This window comes from Siphateles boraxobius, unplaced genomic scaffold, assembly GCF_051911475.1.
Source record: "Siphateles boraxobius isolate OS27281-9 unplaced genomic scaffold, OSU_SipBor_1 8, whole genome shotgun sequence".
NCBI classification, from domain to species: domain Eukaryota; kingdom Metazoa; phylum Chordata; class Actinopteri; order Cypriniformes; family Leuciscidae; genus Siphateles; species Siphateles boraxobius.
The window spans coordinates 13,700,825-13,726,000 of record NW_027509208.1 but is presented as its reverse complement, the minus strand read 5'-3'; the positions used below and the strand labels follow the sequence as shown (position 1 = coordinate 13,726,000).

Sequence of the window (25,176 nt, the reverse complement as noted above, 5' to 3'; positions counted from 1 at the left end):
GTGGCATTTTAACAGCACATAATGTGACGTCTGGGTTGGTGCATGTGTCTGCACGATAGACTGATCCGATTTGTGCAAAAATAAAATGCGATTACCACAGACGCTGAGACGTACTGTAACTGCATTTGTGTCTGCGCTAGACAAAAGCTGCATGGCATTTCTCCAGACTGAGCTTGCAGTGGTGAGAGGTTGCTTAAGCTTTTGATGTTTAAATCAAAAGAAGTCAACTTAAATATATTGTTTAGCACATTGTTCTTTTTTTCAGAAGCGCTTTGAACAGCTTGAACAGTAAAATCTAGAACCTCCCAGTTCACTTCCCAGAAATGCCCGTTCACACCAAGAACTAACTATAAAGATAACAATAACAATGACTATATTAGCATTTACACTATATCGCTGTCATGTACTGTTGGTTGTAGTAACCATGACGAAGGTGAATCTAAACAAACACTTTATTAATCTACAAAGATACACACAGCAGGAGAAAACTAACACACAACCACATGAAATAAAGAAGATACCAGACAATGAACTGAGGAAACTAAGGGCTTAAATACACAGGAAGACATAATGATTGACAGGTGCACGTAATCAGTAACCAAGGGAACAAAGTAAACTAGGGACAAAAATGGGACTAAAACTGAACTACCAGAAACAAACGCAGACAACAAAAAGACAACAAAACTAAAGTGTTGAAAAAAACTGACAGTTGTTTTAAATGCTCAAGCTTTTTAAAGCAGGATGAATTCGGATTGGCTGCCAATGTTTTTTTTATCGTTCATCAGCTTAAAAAAAACATTGTTCTGAAAGTGATTGCAATGATATCGTTTCTCTGTGCCGTTATCGTAGTTGCAGTGTGGACTTTGCTATTCCTTTTCCTTTAGATCGTCATTGTTATGATTAAGTGTGAACTATGAAAATGTATGGTAAATGTATATGGTTCCTGTTTGGTTATTTTTTGTGAACCAATTTCTAACACTCTAGGAACATTTTAGGGAGGTTTTTGTGAGCTAACCTAATAAGAATTTAAATAGAACATTCTCTAATGGTTACATATTTTTTCATATTCATAAACTACATACATAAAACAGTATTAATTCAATCTTAATGCTGAAATATTTCCTCAAGATAAAAAAATATGTACATGCCACGATATGACAGGGTAGAATCATGAACAGTTAACTTTCTTAAAGGTGATCATTTTCTTATTCATAAAGATCTAGTGCTTTCACTGACACATTTGATAATTGAGCACATGGATGCCTTAAAGAGTGGCAAAGAAGGAAAGCAAGGGAGATGGTCAGCCACAGATCTAGTTATACAGTATATACTACATGCTTTATGGTCTCATTTACATCCAAATGTCACATGAATACACAAGCAAGTTGAATCCCAGTGAGGATAATGACTGTATTTCCATGATAAGATGATTAAATAAAACGAGAGCTCACACATGGACACACGGGTAGGACAGTTGCCCGTAGCAACGAGTAAATCAAATGCCTAGATTCCTTGAATGATTCTTCCCTAGCATTTTTATGCATCACGTACAAATTGTTGAATATGAAATACCTCAGACTTTAATGGTTTTCCCTAAGAAAAATGAAAGGTTTTAAATATGTGCTGACAGCTGCTGAATGAAGGCCTCTGATCTCTGCTCTCCAATTGTGTCTATATAATGAGTGTTCTATGAATCTAGGACATTACCTTGACAGTAAATAGGACATGATACGGCTGAGAGGAATTGGGGAATAGAACCGATTCTATCAGCCATAAGTGGAATACACACTTTAAAATAAAGGTGCTACTAATAAAAACTGGCCCCGTGATTACAAAGTGTCTTTATATTCCATTAAGTTATTGGTAGAGTCTTCAAAGGTTCTCATCTCATATCAAACATAGTTGCTTCTGTTTGGAACCTTTCCTCTGAGTGAAAGAAATTGTTGAGGGTTGTTGAGGAGAAATAACAGGAATGTCTCAAAGTCTCAATGTTTAATTTTGCGTTCTCAGCCCCTGAGCTGTTTGAGCTGTGTTGAACATGCCATATCTTCATCAAATTTCTCTGCTCAGGACAACCACAGTGGTGTCAGACCAAGCTCCGTTGCTTAGCAACAAAAGTCAATGGGCATTAGACAGTCACACAATGTGGGATGTTAGCATATAAACATGTCAGCAGTCACAATAGCACACACTTAACTCCGAGAAACCATTATAATGAAAATCCTCAAATTATGGAAATATAACAATATTTATTTTTTTTTAAATACTTTTTTTTGACCGCACAATTAAACAACAGATTTATTTCAATACATACATGCTGCTCTGAACAAGTAAGACATGCTGCTGCTGTACAATATAGCATACATGAATTACCCGTAGCAGATCTATACAGGTGGAGCTGGGGAAGGTCGGGGGGGGGGGGGGGGGGGGGGGGTTCTGAATGTGCGTTGCAACTGCTTCAGCAAATGCTGACCAAGTATTTGAAGGTTGGGATACTGATACAACAGGAACCAATCAGCTGTGCCCTATAGATAATGATGTGATTGCGTTAAGGACCTATCAGCCTGCGCAATCAAGAGTTTCATGACATAACTTTGTATTTACATCACAGGGTTTTTTGCAGAGCAATATAAATTCAGAGCCAGAGTGATATTTCAATGCAACTGAATCTTATGATTAAAACAGCTGAATAAAACAAAATAATTACTTGAAAACCTTCATTCATCTCTGTTCAGTTTTTTTTCTTCCTGAAATGTTCTCAGTCTGCAGAGGCCTATAGTTATGAGTGTTATCACTCGTATACGAGACTGCACAAATGGAATTAATGAACAGAAAGCAATGTCTGTCTTACAGTATGACTGAACGAAGAAAGACAACATCTTCTTCCTCAAGGCGACAAGGGGAATTTTCTTCCATAACTGAATGAATTAATGACTTTCTGCTTGACTTCCCAACCAATGGGAACTAATACACACAGGCTGCCTAATCAACACGGCACATATATTTATACATACTCTATATGAGTGTTTCTTCAGCTATGGGCATTTAGGCCACTGTAGACACTTACAAAATAAACTCCTTTAAAATACACACAGAAAGATGTGATGAGAATTGATTGGAAATGATAAACAATAAATGTTTCTGTTCACATTTAATATAGCCTACCTTGATTTTTGCAGCCTTGGTGAGCAAAAGAGACTTTTTTCATATAGACTACAGTTATTCAAAATTTTAATTATTCAACCCCCATTGCAAATCAGGTTTATTGGCAAAATATACAGACTTTCAGCTGTTTGCAAGGAACAAATCAAACAAAAGTAATTGAAATAGCTTAACACAACAAATGTTTCAAGTGGTTTCCCCAAATTCAACTGAAAATGCAACTTTTAATGACTTCAACAGTCTCAAAATTATTCAACCCCCTAAATAGAATCCCTCACAACAGAACAAATCTGCAAAACAGGTGTTGTCTCAAGCACACCTGATGCAACTAATCAAGGGCTTCATTATTTGCTCCAGGTGTGCTTGAGCTAGAAACACATGAAACATCTGAACTGACTAGGTTTGTTGAGCGTCACGTTTGACTTATAGAAAAATGAAAATGGCTAAGTCAAAAGAATGGTCCAAAAAGTTAAGAGAAGATATCATCGCCCTTCACAAAAAAGGAACAGTATACCAAAAGATAGCGAAGGCACTAGATGTTCTTAGAGACAACATTGCAAGCATAGTTTGCAAGTTCATAGTTAAAGGAACAGTGGTTACACTACTTGGACGAGGCTAAAAAGGAAGCTATCAGCCGCTGCAACCAGATTTCTGAGAAGGCAGGTCAGAAAAACTCTTGAGTGACTACAAAAGACCTGCAGCAAGACTTGGTGCAAACAGGCCTGAGGTTTCAGCTTGCACAGTAAGGCATGTACTAAACGCATGCAGTGTACATGCCAGAACTCCAAGACGTAAACCACTACTGACCCAAAAGCACAAGAAAAGTCGGGTCAAATTTACTCAAAATTAAATAAATAAGTCACAGAAGTGTTGGGATCCTGTTCTGTGGAGCGATGAAACAAAACTGGAACTTTTCGGCCCTATGGATCAGCAGTATTGTCTGGAGGAAGAAGAATGAAGCATATGCTGAAAAGAACACTCTGCCTACAGTTAAGCATGGTGGGGCTCGGGGATGCTCTGGGGCTGCTATGCATCCGTGGTCACTGTAAACCTGCAGCATGTGGAAGGCAAGATGGATTCATTGAAGTATCAGGAAACCCTAGGAGAAAATGTCATGCCATCAGTGAGGAAGCTGAAGCTTGGGCATCATTGGACCTTCTAACAGCACAATGATCCCAAGCATACCTCAAATTCCACCAAGGCATGTTTGCAGAAGAAGTCCAGGAAGATTCCACAGTGGCCATCCCAGTCACCTGACTTGAACCACATAGAACATTTCTGGTAGGATTTGAAGAAGGCGGTTGCAGCACACAAACCCAAGAATATCACTGAACTGGAGGCCATTGCTTGTGAGGAATGGGCTAAGATTCCTCGTCTATATATATATATATATATATATATATATATATTGTGGCATCATGAGAGGGTATGTCATAGAGGCAAGGTATGTGCCATCTAGGTGGTTACAGCATGGGGACTACAAACCAAGATGGCCACCCCGTCCCGGACTACAGTTACCAGGTTCCTCAGCGGTGGGGACACAGCTGTTGTGAGTGAAGGAGAAAAGCTGTTAATGAGTTGAGAACAGAGAGAGACTGGCTTTTTTGTTTGAGAGCATAAAGTGAAGCTGGAAGAGTTTTTGGTTATGAAAAAGAACGCTTTGGAGTTTTGAGTTGATTTATTAAAAGAAACCAGTGACTTGATCTCTGCCTGGACTCGATTTGTGAACCAACCCACACTTTGGTGATACCCTACCTCTAACGATGCCACATATGGTGGAGAATGCTGTTCCAATGGTGTGACCGCTGATGTCCAACAGAGACTGGGAAGATCTGACGGTGAAATTTGCTAAGCTAAGTACAAAAGAACACAACATTACAATGGAGGAGTTGTTGAAAGCGTTTCTAGAAACCTAACCAAATCCAACAACAAACTAATGCTGCGTTAGTAGAAGAACAAAGACGGGCAAATGACTTGAAAACAAGAGAGCTTCAATTAAGAATGAACCAAGAAAGCAACAAAGTCAGAGCTAGTGACTTGATTCCTAAAATGGGGGTCACCGATGACGTGGAGGCATACTTGTATGCTTTTGAGACAACAGCGCATAGAGAAAAGTGGCCAAAAGAACAGTGGGCCAGGATATTGGCACCATTTTTATCAGGTGAATCACAAAAAGCTTTTTTGGATTTGGACCCTACAAATCCAAATGATTATGATAGTTTTAAAAAAGAGATTCTCAGCAGAAATGGTCTCACCACATTTGGAATGGCCCAGCGAGTACATGAATGGGGTTTTCAGAAAGACCAACCTCCTCGTGCACAGTTTCATGAACTGATGCGCCTGACGAAGAAATGGCTACAACCTGAAAGAGCACGGCAGCAGCTGTGGTCGAGAACGTCGTGGTAGATAAGTATTTAAGAGCCCTTCCATATGAAGCAAAAAGTAGTCAGCCAGAGTAACCCAATAACGGCAGAGGAGTTAATAGAGTCAGTTGAAAGATATCAAGCTAATGTAAATATGTTAAGTTACCGGACACCAGTTAACTCCCCTCCACAGACGAGGAAGACACCCAAAGGTCAGTCGACACAGTGGTTTAGCCAGAGGAAGGGGAACAATAGTCCCTATGAACAACAAAAAGCATTGCCAGATTACAGTCCTCGAACATGTTACAAATGTGGGGAACTTGGTCATATTTCTTGGCAGTGTGACAAACCAGATGAACCCATGCCAACAGCAGATTCTTCAGGGAGCAAGCAGACTAATTTCTTTGCTGCGTTGATGGGAGCCACAAACTTCCCAGCCATGGCCTGCCCTGTGACGATAAATAGCCAGGATGTGGAGGCTTTGCTAGACTCAGGGAGCATGATTACCTTGGTCCACAAGTCACTAGTCAACCCAGCTGAGATCTCTCAGGAAGATACCGTGCCTGTGTCTTGTGTGCATGGAGACACTCAGAAATACCCAACAGCTGCATTAACCCTCATCACCACCAAAGGGAGATGTGATGTTAAAGCAGGAGTAGTGGACTCGTTGCCAGTAAGTGTGCTCATTGGCAGGGATTGCTCAGTGTTCCATGCTTTGTGGCAAGACATATCGGAAAAAAAGATGAGAGATACCGAAAGGCCTAGAGGTAAAACCAAATCTAGGGGAGACTCTGCCCAAGGGATTCAGGATGTAAAATATATGACCAAATGTTGTTTTCCAGTTCAGACTCGTGCAGAAACAAGGGATGTTCCAGAGGAGACTGAGACCGCTTCTGAGAAGGAGTCATCACAAGAGAGCATGGGTGAAACTGGAATCAAAGCAGAGGCTGTGCCGTTAAGAGGACAATATGGTACGTCACAGTTAAATGACCAAACATTGACTAATGCACTGAGAAATGTCAGAATGGTGGAAGGGGTAGATAAGAAACAGGGACACCTTACATATCCTTACTTTGCAGTAAAAAACGGTCTGCTTTATCGAGTAAACAAAAGTGGAGAGGACATCCAGGAACAGCTTCTAGTTCCTAAGTCTCATAGATCAACATTGTTGCATCTATCTCACACTCACCAACTTGGAGCCCACTTAGGGGTCAATAAAACTAAGGAGAGGATTCTTCTGCGTTTCTTTTGGCCCGGCATTCATAAAGAGGTAGAAAACTACTGCCGTAGCTGTCCAGAATGTCAACAAGTAGCACCAAAACCCTCAGAGCGGAACCCCCTAATTCCCCTGCCAATAATTGAGACCCCGTTTGATAGAATTGGAATGGATATTGTGGGACCCCTTCCCAAGAGTTCTAGGGGACATCAATACATTTTAGTGATGGTGGATTATGCTACTCGATATCCTGAAGCTGTTCCCCTGCGAAAAGCCACAGCCAAACAGGTGGCCAAAGAGCTCTTTCTCCTCAGTAGTAGGGTAGGGATCCCAAAACAGATCCTAACAGATCAGGGGACCCCCTTCATGTCAAGTGTTGTTAAGGAAATGAGTAGCCTGTTGAAAATCAAACAACTCAGAACCTCAGTTTACCATCCCCAAACAGATGGACTTGTAGAGCGCTTCAATAGAACGCTCAAGCAGATGCTAGGCAAAGTCATTGATAAAGATGGACGAAACTGGGACCAGCTTCTACCCTACCTTCTGTTTTCACTGAGAGAGGTACCCCAGGCCTCTACAGGATTCTCCCCTTTTGAATTGCTCTACCCACACAAGCCAAGAGGTCTCTTAGACATTGCCAAAGAATCTTGGGAAGAACAGCCCTGTCCACATAGGACTCTAATCGAGCATGTGGAAACTATGAGAGAGAGGATGGCAGCAGTGTTCCCCATTGTCAGAGAGCACATGGAAAAGGCCCAAAGGGAACAACAAGCCACCTACAACCGGGCTGCACAACCTAGGGAGTTCCAAACAGGAGATAAGGTGTTGGTGCTCATACCCACTGCGGAAAGCAAGTTCCTCGCGACCTGGCAAGGGCCATTTGAAATAGCAGAGCGAGTTGGAGAAGTAAATTATAAAGTGAACCAGCCAGGTAAGAGGAAGTTACAACAAATTTACCATGTTAACCTCCTGAAAAAGTGGCATGCAAGAGATGCATTGTTTGGTGGAGGCCTAACCACAGAGAAGGTCAATGGTCCTAGAGAAGAAGTCCAAGTCAGTCCAGACCTGACACCACAACAGTTACAGGAAACATTGGAGTTAGTAGAGCGGAATAGAGATGTTTTTTCTTCTGAGCCTGGTCACACCCACATGATCCAACATGAAATCCGCACGATACCTGGCAAAGTCATACACCAACGTCCATACAGAGTCCCTGAAGCCCGGCGGGAAGCTATCAAAGAGGAGGTGAGAAAAATGCTAAAACTAGGGGTCATTGAAGAATCTCAGAGTGCCTGGTCAAGCCCTATTGTGCTGGTTCCCAAGCCAGATGGAACAATAAGATTCTGTAATGACTTCAGGAAACTAAATGAAGTGTCAGAAGTTTGATTCTTATCCAATGCCTCATGTAGATGAGTTGATTGATCGGCTGTGCAAGGCCAGATTTGTTACTACCCTTGATTTAACCAAAGGATATTGGTAGGTTCCTCTTTCTCCAGCATCCAAAGAAAAGAAAGCCTTTGCTACCCCAGAGGGGCTGTACCATTATCTTTGTCTACCTTTCGGCCTGCATGGGGCACCAGTGACTTTTCAGAGGCTGATGGACCGCGTCCTCCGGCCTCATCAAAGGTATGCTGCAGCATATTTAGATGACGTGGTGGTGTATAGCCGGGATTGGGAAACCCACTTAATGCAAGTACAGAAAGTGTTGGATTCAGTAAGAGAGGCGGGCCTCACTGCTAACCCTAAAAAGTGTAAACTAGCCTTCTGTGAAACAAACTACCTGGGATACACCATAGGACGAGGCCTTGTTAAACCCCAAGAGCCCAAAATCAAAGCCATACAAGACTGGCCTAGGCCATCTACGAAGACCCAAGTTAAGTCCTTCCTGGGCCTTGCCAATTACTACAGAAGGTTTGTCCCTAACTTTGCTAGTCTGGTTGCTCCCCTTACAGAAATGACCACGAAACAACACTCCAGGATGGTGAAATGGTCCGAAAAGGCAGAGGAATCATTTGCACAACTAAAGAGGGCCCTGACATCTCATCCTGTCCTGGTGGCACCTGATTTTAAGAAGTCTTTTATAGTACACACGGATGCATCAGAGGTGGGTCTTGGGGCAGTATTATCCCAAACGCAAGAGGGAGCAGAACATCCAGTTTTGTATATAAGTAGGAAGTTAGCAAAGCATGAGAAAAATTATTCCACATTGGAAAAAGAATGTTTAGGAGTCAAATGGGCGTTGGAGACCCTTCAGTACTACCTCCTAGGGCGGACGTTTGTCCTGGTAACAGACCATGCCCCGTTACAGTGGATGGCAAGGAATAAAGAGACCAATAGGAGGGTAACTCGATGGTTCCTGAGTCTCCAAGCATTTAATTTCTCTGTCGTTCACAGACCCGGACCTTGCCATGGCAACGCTGATGCCCTCTCACGACGAGATGCCCTCTACACCTTCTCCCGGCAACCAAGAGCCACAGAGCAGAGAAGGGGGGTGTGTGGCATCATGAGAGGGTATGTCATAGAGGCAAGGTATGTGCCATCTAGGTGGTTACAGCATGGGGACTACAAACCAAGATGGCCACCTCGTCCCGGACTACAGTTACCAGGTTCCTCAGCGGTGGGGACACAGCTGTTGTGAGTGAAGGAGAAAAGCTGTTAATGAGCTGAGAACAGAGAGAGACTGGCTTTTTTGTTTGAGAGCATAAAGTGAAGCTGTAAGAGTTTTTGGTTATGAAAAAGAACGCTTTGGAGTTTTGAGTTGATTTATTAAAAGAAACCAGTGACTTGATCTCTGCCTGGACTCGATTTGTGAACCAACCCACACTTTGGTGATACCCTACCTCTAACGATGCCACAATATATATATATATATATATATATATATATATATATATTTGTGTATATAGTATATACACCTTAAAAAAGTGTCTGAAGTTGAAGAAACATATGCTTGTCGTAACTTCAGTAATGAGCTGCATGAATTATACGTTACTGCTACACCTTATGGCCATTCTTCCTTTAAACAACTTTTAATAAATGTTCACAACAAAGTGTAACCATTTACCATACAGACATTTTCACCTCAAATCCTCATTCATAACTATGTGGATTATTTGCTTTTTGATTTCAAAGTAATCCAAATGCTTTGCAAAATGTTTCTTTCTCAAAATCACAGCAGCTTTGAGTCTTATCAGCAGCAAAACAGCAGCTCAGACTTTGTGCGCTCAGGTTCTGTTTGTCCTGAACAGCATGCACATTAACATTCTGTTTTAAAAAATGTAAACATGTTTTGAATGTCACAAAGGGACTGTTTCTCTTCAGTTGTATCTGAAGCCAGACACTATTGTGTCTGAAATTATCTGAATGCAACCAACAGTGCATTTAATAAGGCATAAGATCAAATTCTGTGTATTGGAAAAGCACATCAAGTTGTAATACAGGTCAAAGTTCTGGTAAGAATAGAAATGTTTAATATGACTCATTCCATACTCTATAAGTTTGAGTTATGGGGGCTTCCTCAACACTTTTTTTCTTTTCTTGATAAGGGAGCAGGCAACACTATCGGCTGTTGGTCATCTATATGCAAAGGTCATGTCTGAAACCATTTAAAAAGGTCTGCTTTTCAGAGGGATGTGTTGCTAGATAAGAGAGGGCAGGCACAAAGCAACTCTTTTACAATATGCATGAGTTTTTAAGTGGGAGCACATCGTTTCAAGAAAAATTATTTGGGAAATGCATGGAGAAATCCACATATTGATAGACCCATATAAGATGGGTAAATCATAGTTGAACATTTTATTTCACACATGATTTGTTGTTATGCAGTATGTCACAATCTGAAAGTTTATACTATTACAACATTATGCTTCAACCGCTGTTGTTAGTTTAATTTATCTAATGGTCTAGATACGAGTTTAATCTAATTGTCCAGAGAATATTTAGATTCACCATCAAAAGAGAAACCATCTCTAAGAGCTCAGTAATAGAATAGAACTGTATGGGCGTAATATGATGATGTCTAATCATGCGAGACAGGCTTGTGTGTGTCACAGGGCCTCAGCTGGTGTGTGCGGTGTAAGTGGTGTCTCATGGGGGTTTGGCACTAATGCATGTGCTGCTGATTGGTAGGTTTAGGTTGGTTCAGAGCATCCCTTCTGAACACCCTGCCTGCACTCAGTAATGGCTGAGGTTAAAGGTCAAAGCACTGAAGACTCTGCCAAAGGATAGATGAAGTGCATGTTGAAATGAACACTGCTCTCAGTATGCATGAGGAGGCTCAGTCAGAACTAAGCCTTACACTATATTTATGGTCTGAATTTATGGCCTAGGTAGTGTCAGGATTATGTCTCGTTTTTTTGTTTGTGTTTGCTTAAGTTTGAGGTGGTTTTTCACTGATTCTAGATAAGTTTTCTTTGTCTGCGTTAATTGGTTACTATGGTTACTCATGGGTTAATTATTGTTTGCACTTGATGTTCATTTAATTAATTGGTTTGTTTAAGTTCATTTATGCTCGGTGTTTATTTAAGTTCTTTGTCCGTTGACATTCTTGTGTAAATAAAGTCTAGCATTTAGATCCTTTTCACTCATCTTTTTTTTTCAACAAGCTGTGACAGATAACACATTTCTTGTTAGATTTAAAACGAGGACTTTTTTAATCATAAAAGTACAAGGAATTTGTTTGGGTTCTCATACACCCATGGCCAATAAAATATCTTGAAAATATACTTAACATTAAAGGTTTATACTCATTTATAAGAACTGATTAACAAAACTGTGACCACCAAAATAAAGGTTACAAAATACATTTAAAAAATTATAAATATTTACATAGTCAGATTTTCTGACAGGTGTTTAAATCGTTTAAATAAATGTTTCTACCATATTTTAGCTGGAATCATACTGACACACACAAAAAAACATCAACATAATGGTCACATTTATGAAAAATAATAATAGTACTTTAAATATTTGTTATTATCATATACATTATATTAATATAATAACATTATATATATTTTAAATATATAATGTAATCTTGTGATCAAAGCTGAATTTTCAGCATCTGTATTCCAGTCTTCAGTGTCACATCATCCTTAATTCAGAAATCATTCTAATATTCTGATTCAAGAAGCATTTCTGATTATCAATGTTGAAAACAGTTCTTGCTGCTTAATTTTTTTTGTTGAAACCATGATATAAAAAGTCAGGATTCTTTGAGAAAGTGAAACATTATCTTTTTATATCATTGGGGTCAACCTCAAGAGAACATGAGAGTTAAAATAATTTCTTTATGAGTTTATATATAAATTATGGCAGAAGTGATGCATTGAAATGAAAGAACAGAACACTAAACTGTAAATTACAACATGATATAAAATGTATAAATTACAACAAAAATAGTTTTGTACAGAACAGAACATTTCAACACACTTTATAGCCGTTTTAAATGCCAATCGCATAACAGCTGTAAGTTATTAATGGAATGTATTATTTATGCATGCATAAAGACGATTGAAACTCATAAAAGACAGCTCAACTGAACAGCTCCTGTTTCAGGTGCTCAGTCTGAGCGGAGCCGTTTGAATCCCACTGAGCCCAACCCCACAGATAAAAGACACAGAGAGCGAGTGTAGCTGGAGTGACAGACAGACCAAGATACACTATCGGTGACAGGGTTCACTGGGGGTAATGCTGGCAGCATAAGGCCTAAAATAGAAAAAAAAAAGGCTGTTTTTTTTTTTTAAAACAAGGAATTTTTTTTATAAGAAACCACAGGTACCTAAAATCACCAGAGGAAAAGAGAGCTGTCAGATGAAGAGGAAGGACGGAAAGAGAAACAGACGCAGAGAAGGAGAAACAGGAGGGTAGACAGAACGAGTGTCAAATTTTCCTGATGCATGTCCAGGTTGTCAAACAGGATCCTTCCTGTTTGACAACCTGGACATGCATCAGGAAAATATGAAGGTTTGAAAAGGTTTGGATGTCACGGATCTCTCTGCGGGAGGAAGCGACAGCTGATTCTCATGCTTTCAGTGTGCGCTTTACTTAACTCTTTTTCTATGGGACACTGCCTATTTTGCAGGCTGTTACAACTGACTATGGGAGAGTTATGATGCACGATAAAATTAGAGACAAAAAGTTATATTAGCAAAAATATAATTTATGAATAAGTATATAATGTTATCACTCAAAATATTTTTATATAACTAATATAGGTGCTTCTCTATGCCTTCACAACTTGGCAATGGTTCAGTGCAATCTAATGCAAGAGGTGAGGACGGTGTATAATGCTGTTCAGTTTTGGTGAACATAAGGAGAACAAAGAAAATCAATATTTGGGAGGACCATATCATTGACCGCTCTCTCAGTCTAACTGAGGTAAAGCAGGTTCAGACTAATGAAAAAAAGCAATGCAACTTCAAAGAAAGACATGAAAGAACCACTGGTTATTTTTTAGATGAATTTAGTCACGGCATTGGCAAGGTGTGTGTGTGTGTGTGTGTGTGTGTGTGTGTGTGTGTGTGTGTGTGTGTGTGTGTGTGTGTGTGTGTGTGTGTGCGTGCGTGCGTGCGTGCGTGCGTGCGTGCGTGCGTGCGTGCGTGCGTGCGTGCGTGTGTGTGTGTGTGTGTGTAATATGTCATGAGGGGAAACTCACTGGATAAAGATATGCAATTGTAAGCATTTATTAATTAACCAAATCATCACAAGTATAATGTTGTTGTTGTTTTTTGGACACAGTACTTGATTCTGATTGGTCTGTAGCACACATTTGTATGAAAACAAAACAGAGAGAAAGTGCACTGATTATTAAGTACATTGAAGTATTTCAGAGAACCACATAATAAGTTTGTAAAATGAAGACTTATATTTCACCATTTGTCTATAGAAAAATACTGATGCTGCTTTCATGTCTCTAATGGTCTCTCTCTCTTTTGGTATCAAGAAAGAAATTAAACACTTGGTAGCCTACTTCATTAAGTGTATTAGCTAACTTGTCCACAGTGAAAGTAATTTGAATTGCAGATTATTTTATATAAATTAAAATTGTAGTACTGGTGCAATCTTGTTGCTAGCTAATTGAAATCATGATAATATTTGATAATATAGACTTTGAATTGAATATCACCTTTAAACTAAAATCGATTTTTTATTTAATTTATATAAACAAATATATTTCATATCCACGGGAAATTAATACTTCTGAAATATTCATATATCACAGTGCAAATACATCACAGTCCTAACATTTGTCCATGTTACTCAAATTAATTGTTTGATACATATGTAATTGTACACATGAATCTGAAGTGCCCTGATTCCTTAAAGTTTTTGTGGATTGTGTCTTTTGAATGTGGCCATACGCACATTGTGCATCCTTTTCTCTCTCCAAAACCCTATTCTCTTCTTTTATTCATAGCCTGCAGGAAACAAACCACAGGGAGTCTCCATGCTCACAGACACTAAGGGAAAATAATGACAAAAACAGAAGGATTGAGACAGAGAGAGGGAGAGAGAGAGACCTATTCTAAGGTCTTAAGGGATTTTGCTCTTATTTGCCAGTGATTTGAGAGATAAGTAACAAGCAAACAAATCAAAGAAGAGGGGAAAAAAGAGAGTGGTTGTTATTTGGCTTAAAAAGAAGGCATGGGAAGCTAAATTTCTCTTAGCTGACAGTTGTGAGAGCTGGCAGTTCAAAGTGAATGCATTTATATTTGATCCAGGGGGAAAAAAAATATTTCAAAGAAACTGTCAAAATGTAATATTCACTTTAGAACACATCAAAACAGCTGCACAGCTCACTGCTTTTCAAACTGGCATCTAGATATTCACATTCAGAGACAGATTCCAAATATTGAAATGAGTTCTCTTGACCTTAACTTTAACCTCTACTCAAATACCTTGAGTAGTTAAAGCTGAGTGAAGCCAATAAAAAAGTCAGTTAACTAGCAATTAGAAATTGTGCACATTAGTTTTGGGTGCTTTCAAAACACTGCTTTGCAAAGCTTCACATCTTGTTTTGAACCAGTGGTTAAGAACACGCTTTAAACTGCCACGTAATTTAAGTAAACAAGGCATTGTTACATTATAACTGTTTCGTAACGTTTCCAAATTCCATTGGTTTGACAATAGGAGGCGATCTCCTTGAGCCCATGAATCACTGTCTATGGGTGTTTGTCAAACGGAAGGCTGCATCCTAGTGAGGCTGTGTCCTTCCTAGTGCCAGATTTGCTCATCTTGCTCAAAAATAGGTAAATACTACTTAATTTTACTTAGTGCCTTAAGCAAAGCATGCTGGGAACAAAAATACCCAGCTAATAGCTATGTGCGATGCTACATCAACAGCAAAAAAAGTATTCACATATACCAAAGCAAATGGAAAAGAAACTTCTATTATACAAATGTAAGTGGATTGCACACGATTAAATTAGATTGTGTTGCGTTATTATTATTTTTTTAGCACATAGAGCACGCAGCAAATTTATATGAATTAAGTCATCTGTTTCTTTTTTCAGGTCTCGATTCAGAGGCTCGGTTGATTTTGTCAGGTCTAGTGTCATTTTTAAGAAATTCAAACCTTATTGTTGGACTTGAGCAGGCTGTGCTGAGACACAGCTAAAAGCAGACAGGCTGTTGCACACGCCTGTCACGGTGTCTGAGGGTGATCACAATAACAATGTCTGGGAGTCACTGAGGCCAGAAGTAATAAAGGGCCGTGCCTATTTCTCTCTCTTTCCCTGTTTGCCTTCCAGGTCAGTACTGATTCCTCTTTAAGAGAGAGGAAGGATAGTTTCAGTCTTGTACATTGGTGGACACACACTGAAATGAGCAGCAGGACACCCTTATAAAATCCAATGGAGTCTTTTTACACAGCACTGCACACTCTTGAATCAGAAAAATGGTTGTGTGTGTATTTTTCACCCTGTTGATATGAACGTCGGTGCCTGCTGTGAAAAAAGGCTACAAAGCTTTCTTTATTACCAGAGCTCCCATCTGAAAAATCTAACAACCTGCTCAAGTGCAGTCAAAAAGCACACAAAATAGCCTCTTTATAGCATATGAAACAAAGAATTCACAGAGGAATCAACTGCTTATCAGCCAACCTTGAACATAGATGCTCTTCAAACTCCCCTGGTACCAGCAGAACTGAATGAAACTTGGACTTTGCACATACTTATTTCATAGTTATTCAACAACATTCAAACATTTAGCAAGACAAAATCAATATATGAGTGAAACATCAATATGAATGTCATCTAAAAATTAATATGCTATAAGATACTAGCTTTATGATAAATTATCAAAAAAACATACAGACCTAAATGAATAATAAAATTGTAAAGAATGTTAAAGAAACAACATACCAAGAATCCTTCACTTTTTGTAGCAACAGAACTTAATACAAGAACTATAAATCAAAAAATGAGAAGAGTATACAATAAAGAATACAAATTCTACTTTTTCACAGGAAACATCCTTAAAATGAACTCACATGCACATTTCGTTTATTGATTCAGTGTTGTATAGAATAATTTTCCTCACACTATGATTTATATTTTTCCATATGCGTATATGTGCATTACCGTTCAAAAGTTTCGGGCCAGTAAGATTTCTTTTTAAAGAAATTAATACTTTTATTCAGCATGATACATTAAATTGACCAAAAGCGACAGTAAAGAAACAGTATACAGCAAGAGTTCTTTTTTAAATAAATGCTGTCAAAGAATCCAGAAAGAAACATTGTTTGTGTGTGTCAGTCTGTGTGTACTGTGTAATGTCGACATGAGCTCGACAGTGAAGTTGCTTATCATCAAAACAGCCCGATTTCACGGCATTGGCAATTCGTATGAATTATTACGAGGTGGCTAATTTGTACGAATTCGTACCACCTCACTCGTACGAATTAGTACGATTTGTGCTAAATCGTACATATTTTACGAGTTGGCCAATTCGTATGAATTTGTGAATGACCAACCCCTGACCCCGCCCCTGAACCTACCCATCAGGTGGGTTTAGACAAATAGTACAAATTCGTACGAGTGAGGTCGTACGAATTCATACGAATTAGCCACTTTTTAATCACTCGTACAAATCCGTACGAATTGGTCTTGAGATAGCGTTGCATCAGACCTGTTATTATAACCAGGGTTTATTACGATGAAAATTGCACAAACTTGCAGTGTAAAAACCGGGAAACCGTCCATTACTTACAGCATTTATTGTGACCTTTGGAGCTGTCAATGTTATTTAATGACACAATGAGAACTGATAGTGACTTCTCTGCATGTTCTGACTTTAAATACATCAGATCTCTGTGGGGAAAAAAATACAGGATCTACAGGAGCCCAATCATGATATTTTAGCGTGCCTTGAACTTTCTCTTTTGGCAACATAAAACATGATATTTCACTTTTAATGAGCGCCAGAGAAAACTTTGACCTTTTTTTTAAGTCAAATGCACACTTGAGAGACGTCACCACCCTCCCATGAATATTCATCAGTTCATTATTCACTTGTTTGTGTGCTGTACCAGAATCCGCTCCCCTTTGAGTTAGAAATATTTCATTCATTTCACTGTTGTTTTGTATAGAAGCACAAAAAGCTGAATTTTCAGCATCATTACTCCAGTCTTCAGTGTCGCATGATCCTTCAGAAATCATTCTAATATGCTGATTTGCAGCCCAAGATACATTGATTATTATTATTAACAGTGTTAAAACAGTTTTTTGGAAACCATGATACATTTTTTCCAGGATTCTTTGATTAAAGTTCTAAAGAACAGCATGTGTTTACAGTCACTTTTGATCAATTTAAAGGGTTAGTTCAGAATGCGTTTTAGAATGACATGAGAGTCAGTAAATGATGACAGAATTATTTGTTTTTCCTTTTTACAATTCCTATAAAAATCTAACTGGCATTTTGAATCATCTTCAGATGCTGACAAATGTTTCTCTAGTCCTTTGTTAGAAATAATGCCAGTAGACCAACAAGCAATTTTAGTCCTCAAACAGAAATTAAACCTTGTCTACTTGATCCTCGTTACTCAGTCTCTGAAACACAATGCATTTCTAAAGAGACAGACAGCCATCAAATCAAATCATTAAAATTTAATCCGGGGAGGGAACATCTAAAATCCCAAGACATAGGCCTAGTTGTTGACTTTAATAATTCATTATGCTAATTTTCTTGGTTTTTAGCAAATATACATTCTCTCAGCAACAAGAGACATGTGGATTTTCTCCAGCTGTAATGCCTGGCACACAGTTCAAGTGGGAATCGAGAAGTTTTCTCCCCAGAGTGCCTCATGAACTTCACATCTCACACATCAGAATGACAGAGCGTTGAGCCTCAGGCTCCCGTCTGTCACCGCCGATGTGACACGGGCTGTCTCATAAAACCACTGCCCTCTTTTCCATACTCGATTCTTCCTTCTGATAGAACAAAACCTGACAGGACCGGCCAGCTGATTCAATCATTAAAACATAAATGGGTGAAGTGTGATTTGGATTCAGTGAAAGTGTGAAAGTTAGAACTGTGAATTTTTTTTTTGTTGGCCAGATGTCTCTCTGAGCCTGACCAAGTTTCAACACATTTCATAAAGGCACTCAACCTTGAACAGTTCAGTGGTTAGTTAGGCTACATCTATTCGATCTATTTGTTTTTTCTTATAGTCTACACATGGGAAAAAGTGAGAAACAGATCCGATAATATGCAATCAAGGAATATTGTAATAAAACAATAGTAGCCTAAAATGTGGGCTACAATTATTGTAATAACCTGTAGATAAATACACAGGTGAATATCTCACTTTGCAGAGACATATAAAAGCAATATGGACAGTTAAGCAAATCGCACTGCAAAAAAAAAAAAAACAGTAAAAGGACAATTAAAAGATCTTTAGGTAGTTTCGTGTGTAACAGAGGTAGAGTGGTATCGTAGCATCGCGTGAACAGCAGCACGGATGCAGTTGTATTCAGTAAATGTAAACAGAGATAAACGCACGCATGCTACTCACTTTCGTGCTTGGACGCTCCCCATGTGTGTCGCGGAACTCCAGGACTTTTGATTATTGCTCTCCCGGCGGATTTTAACGCATCCATGCTGGAGGAGCTGTCTGCAGAGCAGGTGCAGAGCTCTTCTTTGGTGCCTACTGTGGGAATGGGGAAAGTGGAGTAACATGCAGCGAGTAATGGAGCGAGTGGACACGAGCAGCCTATAGACACCTCACATAGTCCTTTATCTGTACAGTAACATTAACCCTTCACTGCCCGTCTGACAGAGACCCACGAGCTCTTCCCTTCGCACCCGCTGACGTGTCATAATAAAATGAGAACCATGCAAATCTTGGCGAACCAATTATTCGTGCGCCTGTGACCAATGTAAACAAAGACTAGAACAACGAAAAGCTAATTCAACTTTTACTATGTGTCATTATTGCATTAGGCTATATGCATTCCTTATAGGTTATTTCAAGTCTGGAATGTTTCTAGTCATTCTTCCTAGACTATATAATATTACATAATAGCTAATATTTTATTTTAAAGATATTTGAATATAATATTTGAACTTGAAGTGTCCCCTATTTTGTCAATCCTGTTACCATCATAATTAAAATAGCTTAGCATATTTCCATAAACACACACAAAAAAAATCACAATAACATATTTTTTATTATGTTAACTCTTTCAGGAAGCAAATGTTATATCTTTTTTATTACTTTATCTTATTTTTGGTTTGTCATAGGGAGCGATCTTAACTCTTTCCCCGCCAGCTTTTTTGAAACCAGTTGCCAGCCTTTATTAAAATCATTTTCACAAAAGTTTCATGGCCCCCAGAATATTTTGTTGTATGAATAACTGAATATGCAATATATCAAAAGAAAGAACAGACCCCCTGCTTTTAAACAACAACAACAACAACAACACAAAAAAACGTTTTATTCTAGCTTAATGCATTCTTCTTCTTTTTTTAACACTTCAATGTGTGTAAGTTTCATAAAAAAAAACATTTTGAGCAAAAAGCTAAGAGAATCGCAATTTTTATCAAAGACTAGCCTACATCTGGATGGGATTCACAATGATAAAAACATAGGCCTTGTCCCATATCGCACACTAAACACTTTCGTGATGCAATGCCGCTTTGAGTGTCAGGAAGAAGTCTGCTGCGGAACTTCAGGCCCTGTCCCAAATGGCACACTTCATATGCACTTTCGGTCTTGTGGACTTAAAATGGCTGCCGTGTGCGGGTGTCCGTTAAGTTCATGAGACCGTAGAGTGTCCCTTTTGTCATTTTAGGTTTCAGAAAGGTGCTCACAAGAACCCCCTTTCCAGTCGACATGTGCCCCCGGTCAGTGGCGGCTCCTACAAAATCTCTCAGGGGGGGCAAATGTTTGGATAAGCATAAGGTCCACCCATGCAATGGATAAATTAACAGCTTATCTTAAGTTTCAAAGTACAATGCTAGGAGTAAAAAAGACTGCTACCATTCTTTCCTAAACTGATTGTAAAAACAAAGTGAGATTTTCCAACACTCGAGTATTTAAATGGTCAGCAATAAATACCTCTTTAGACAGCCTCTGCTTGTCTTCTTCTCCCAAGGCCCTCCTAGATCTTGTTGTTCCTGTTGCTACTTGCTCCTGAAATAGCCTGATTACCACGACGGCTGAATTAATGACACGATAAAAGTAACTGTGTTCGCCATGACGTTCAAGTTCAACTGGCCTCAACAACTCGCGAGATGTCCCAACAGTCTCTCTCGCTCTCGTTCTCTTTTATTTTTAATTTTTTAATCACATTTGATAAAGATATTAAAGTAGTGTTTCATTTTTCCTTTTTGTTTAAATTAAAAAAAAAATTCAAATATTATTTGTCACTTAATCTTAAAGATTTTTAATAGTGTATGTTTGTTCCCACCAATCGCTGCACAAGTTAAGGATACGTATGATGACGTAAGCACGTTAGTGCGAGCCCCCCCAGAACCCATAGAGAATGCATTGCAGTGCCTGCAGTTCGAAAAAAAAAAACGCCTTTGAATGTAAGTCTATGGGAACACTCTGGGCGATTCTCAGCCAGAGTGAAATCGCCCAAAAAGAGGCGGTACTCCACAGAACGTGACATGACGCTGGTTGGACTATATCCAGAGGCACAGTGACTGCTAGCGTAACCTATTTTTTACGGTCTATGAGCGTAACTCTGTGGTTGAATGAGATTGTGAATGTGATTGAAAAAGTCCCTTTCACACTTTGGTGGTGTGTCGCCCAATCGCCCTAATGAAGAAACCGCCCCTGCCCACAGTCAAAGTGGCATTACGTCACTAAAGTGTAGACTCGTAGGAAGGCCGCAAGTGTTTAGGGTGCCATTTGGGACAGGGCCCAAGTGCGGGCTCGGAAAAAGTATCGGCTGGATCCCAAATGGCACACTTAATGTGGACTCTCGGTCTCGTGGCCTAAAATTGTGCGTGATCGCCAAGTGAATGAGTCCGTAGGGTGTCCCATTCGGCATTTCACCGCTCAGGAGTGTGCTTGTGAGCGCCGCCTTTGTGCCCTCGATGCGGACTTCGGTGAAGCCTGCACTTTCGCACCCTCCCCACGAGTTACCTACCCAGGAATCATTGCGAACGCCCAGTCATATAAATGAGGGGAGGAGTTTCGTGGCTGTTTGACTTTCGGTGGCATGATGTCATCAAGCCTGTCCCAGAATACACTCTCGCATGCTCTCGTGGACTCAAGGCCAGTGGCCCTTAGGTCTGCACTTCTTGACGTCACCAAGTGTGAACTGGAAAGAGGTCCACAAGACCGGAGTGTGCCATTTGGGATCCAGTCATCGACTGAAAAGGCGAGCAAACTTCTGAAACCTAAAATGACAAACGACAAATGACAGTTGACAAATGACAATGGGACACCCCACGGTCTCACGGACTTAACGGACATGCACACGTGGCAGCCATTGTAAGTCCACAAAACAGAAAGTGCATATGAGGTATACCATTTGGTGCAGGGCCATAGATGGGGTAGATGCCCCAACATGCCTAATAGCGCCCCCCTAACGACAGTGAAAACACGGAAAGCCGTAAATTTCCGTCAGTGGCGGGGAAAGAGTTAAAGGGTAACTCAACCCCTGGTCAGAGCCTGACTCCACCCACTGGCAATATTTAAAAACTGCTGGAAAAGCTTCGTGCACCTGAGACCCGCCTCTCTCTGTAGGCAAGGGCGTGGAGAGCTGGTGCCTGCTTATGTCACGCAGTACCACAACATCCAATAGGAAAATTCAACTGCAGTAGCCACCCTTCAACCTGAAGAGGGCAGCACTCAGACGTTTTTACACCATATATTGTAGAATTAAAACACTTTATACCCAAATGTCAAAAAATGTACTCGACTCAAAGAACAGCATTAATAAAGCTGTTTTACAGATTAACTACAAAAATATGTTTTAGTGTTTAGTTACCCTTTAAATAGTCAACCCTGTTACCATGATTTTGTAGCTACATGAAGTTTTCACTATTTGAAACTGGATATTTGTAAATAGGCCATATGATTAATGATTTAACAATTTCAATAATAAATCTCCTACAAATTTTGACAATTTTATTTGGATAACATATTTTGTATTTATTCTTCCTATATATAGCCTACTTCCCCATAATAGCAAATGTTTTATTTAAAAAATATATTTAAATAAAGTTTGTACTAAAAGTTTTGTACTCCGTCAACCCTGTGATTAACTTTCATAATTCAATCATTACCATGATGTATAATTTAATAATATATATACTAAAGAAAATTTTGTGCAATGGTAAATGGTAAAATGGTAAAAAATGGAAAGGTTCCATGCATGTTAAATGTTCTTCATGGAACCATAAGAACACAAGAGTGTTGAGCAAGGAACATGAGCAAAGGTAGCTTTGACAATATCCAATCAGCTAGTTCAGCCTACTTTAATTGTACAAACTTGGTTACATAATTGAAAATAAAAAAGTAAAAACAACCCGAATTTACAACGGGTTAACAGCGTAGCCTACTACATTTTTTTGTTAAATAACTATATATATATATATTTATATATAGGGAAGAGTGGGGTAAAGTGAGACATTTTTTACATTTGTTCCCCTCAAAGCGAGCTAAAATGATACATCAGTAAGATTTACACATTTCCCATTAATTCAGGATGTTTCCCAGCAATGGAAATTAACAGAATGTATTCAGGACGAAGAGCAGTGAAAACATGATTGTTTTTTAAAAAAGTGGTCTTGTGTCTCACTTTACCCCAGTTTAGGGGTAAACTGAGACAGACCAGAGAAATCAAGGGGGTAAAGTGAACCAGCTGGGGTTAAACTGATCCACTTACTTTTTCCACTCTGAAACTACCATAACAACACATGTTATAACAGTTAGAATCCTGACGGCTAGCTTGACAGTCAACCACACATTCCAGAACTAATGTCGGACTAGTAACAGAATCATGGGGATTGGTCACTTAAGCAAAAATTTTTTCTAAACACTTGAAAGTAACTGTGAACACATTTAAATACAACATAATATAATTCAAAATGCTTTAATTAACATTCAAATGACAGATAGAACCAGTTAGATTAGAACAGTCTTGGGGTCAGAACACAGGATCCTTAGAGCCAGATAGTGTCTGGGGGTCAGAGCAAAGGACAATCAGAACCCGCTAGAACAGCCTGGGACTCCGAACACAGGACTAGACCGACCTGGATTAGAACATCAGCCTACTGTCATACTCTACAACTAGGCCTACTCCACATTCCAGCCTTGAAGGTTACAGGGAAAGATGAGGAGTTGCTCTCTCCGTGTGGTTCCTCCTGGCCTTTAAGGCTGAGGCAGCTTCTTCACCACATCACTTTTAGGAACATGTGCCACATAATTTTCCTGTAGCAAACACGGGTCTCTCCCGCTCTTTCCTCTTCTGAGAAATTGTGCAAGTATTTCGTCATCCTCAACCATGGCAATGTAACAGACGCTTCTGTGTTTGGTTGCAAAGTTAACTATGTCAAAGTCACCCACGGACAGATCTGTGTTTCCTGGATCACGTCTCTCATCCTCAGAGTTCTCTTTATTAGACACATTATCAATTGGGTCAGGGACATCACTCTCCTCAGAGCTGCTAACTATAATTTTCTTTTTGGTTGCTTTCTTTTTCAGTTTTCCCTTTTCTTTGCTATTTTGCTTTTTCCCTGCCAGTTTCTTTTGCCTTTCTTTAAAAGCCTTTTCAATTACCTGCTTCTCAGGAGTATAAGTTAGGATGGCTGTCTTCAGACGCTTTCGTTTGGTTAGTGTTCTGGGGGGACATTTGGGAAGTGGTAGGATTTCACGAGGAGACACATATCCAGGTCGGCTGGGAACACGTGGCACATCTGAGTCAGCTGGCGAGGCACATCCATGTGGACCATGCGCAGTGGATGGATTAGCATCAGCGAGTGAATTATCTGCATCTTCTCGAGGGGTGTTTTGCCCCAGGTTGTCTTCCTGGTGTATTGCCTTGGCATGATGGATTTTCTACAAAGTTTATGAAATTAAAAATAAAACATATGTAATGTAATATTACATTAAAATATGTTTAAGACTAAACTTAACGTGTGCCTCATGTCTGACTTTACCCCACTGCCATATTTTAGGAAAAATTATCTCTCTTAGCAATTCAGGCTAATCTTCAACTAGCATCATCACATGTTTTTTTATATGTTGGTAGTTCATCAACATGTAGGCTATGATATAGGTTTTTCTACCTGAATCAAATTGCTTTGGCACAACAGTTGATTAAGTTGACAGCAAGGAAATTTCCTTTTACATGCAGAAAAAAAAGACATTTGTGTGAAAAAAACATGCTAACACAGCACCATGAGGTCCTCTCCTTCATGGCCAAGGGGAAATGAGAAGGGCTAGAAACATGACCACAAATCAAATGTGTTCCGTTGCCTAGATACAGGCAGTGTCTCACATTACCCCGTTATATATATAAAGTTTTTTATGCTGCTGCTGTTCACCGTTTCCAGATAACGATGGATCTTAGCACTTACGAGCATTTTCTACGAGTGACTCTACGAATTTAGGCTTACATAAACGCAGCCCTGTTCAAACTATCAATGGACAATAACATATTAACAAGTTACCAAAAACAGATAGTGCATTTTCATATTAAGTAATTGGACCAAAATGAGGGTTAGGTTTATTTCGTAAGAAAGTTAACCACCATTTTTAGAGATAAACAAAGACTGCAAAGATGCATATGTCCGTAGAGGCCTACTGTTTGGATGCAGCAGGTATCATCGATCTAGTCTGTTTTTAGAGCTCTAGCGCCCTCTGTCTGTGCCTAATAAAATACTGACAAAAACTGTTTAAAATCTACCACCTACAACATAAAATAACATCCGATTAATGAAAAAATCTTGAAAAACAAGAATAAAAACACGACACCA

The 25,176-nt window shown here is 39.4% G+C and overlaps 1 protein-coding gene across 1 annotated transcript in view; it reads right to left on the bottom strand.

The window, feature by feature from the left end:
* The window catches only part of LOC143728711 (low density lipoprotein receptor adapter protein 1), a 42,232-nt gene extending 23,246 nt beyond the window's left edge, over positions 1 to 18,986 (bottom strand). Inside the window, exon 1 of the mRNA XM_077219555.1 lies at positions 18,755 to 18,986. Coding sequence (XP_077075670.1) covers positions 18,755 to 18,839 — 85 coding nt within the window. The 5' untranslated portion in view covers positions 18,840 to 18,986. The remainder of the gene's footprint in view (positions 1 to 18,754) is intronic.
* Positions 18,987 to 25,176: the final 6,190 nt, after the last annotated feature.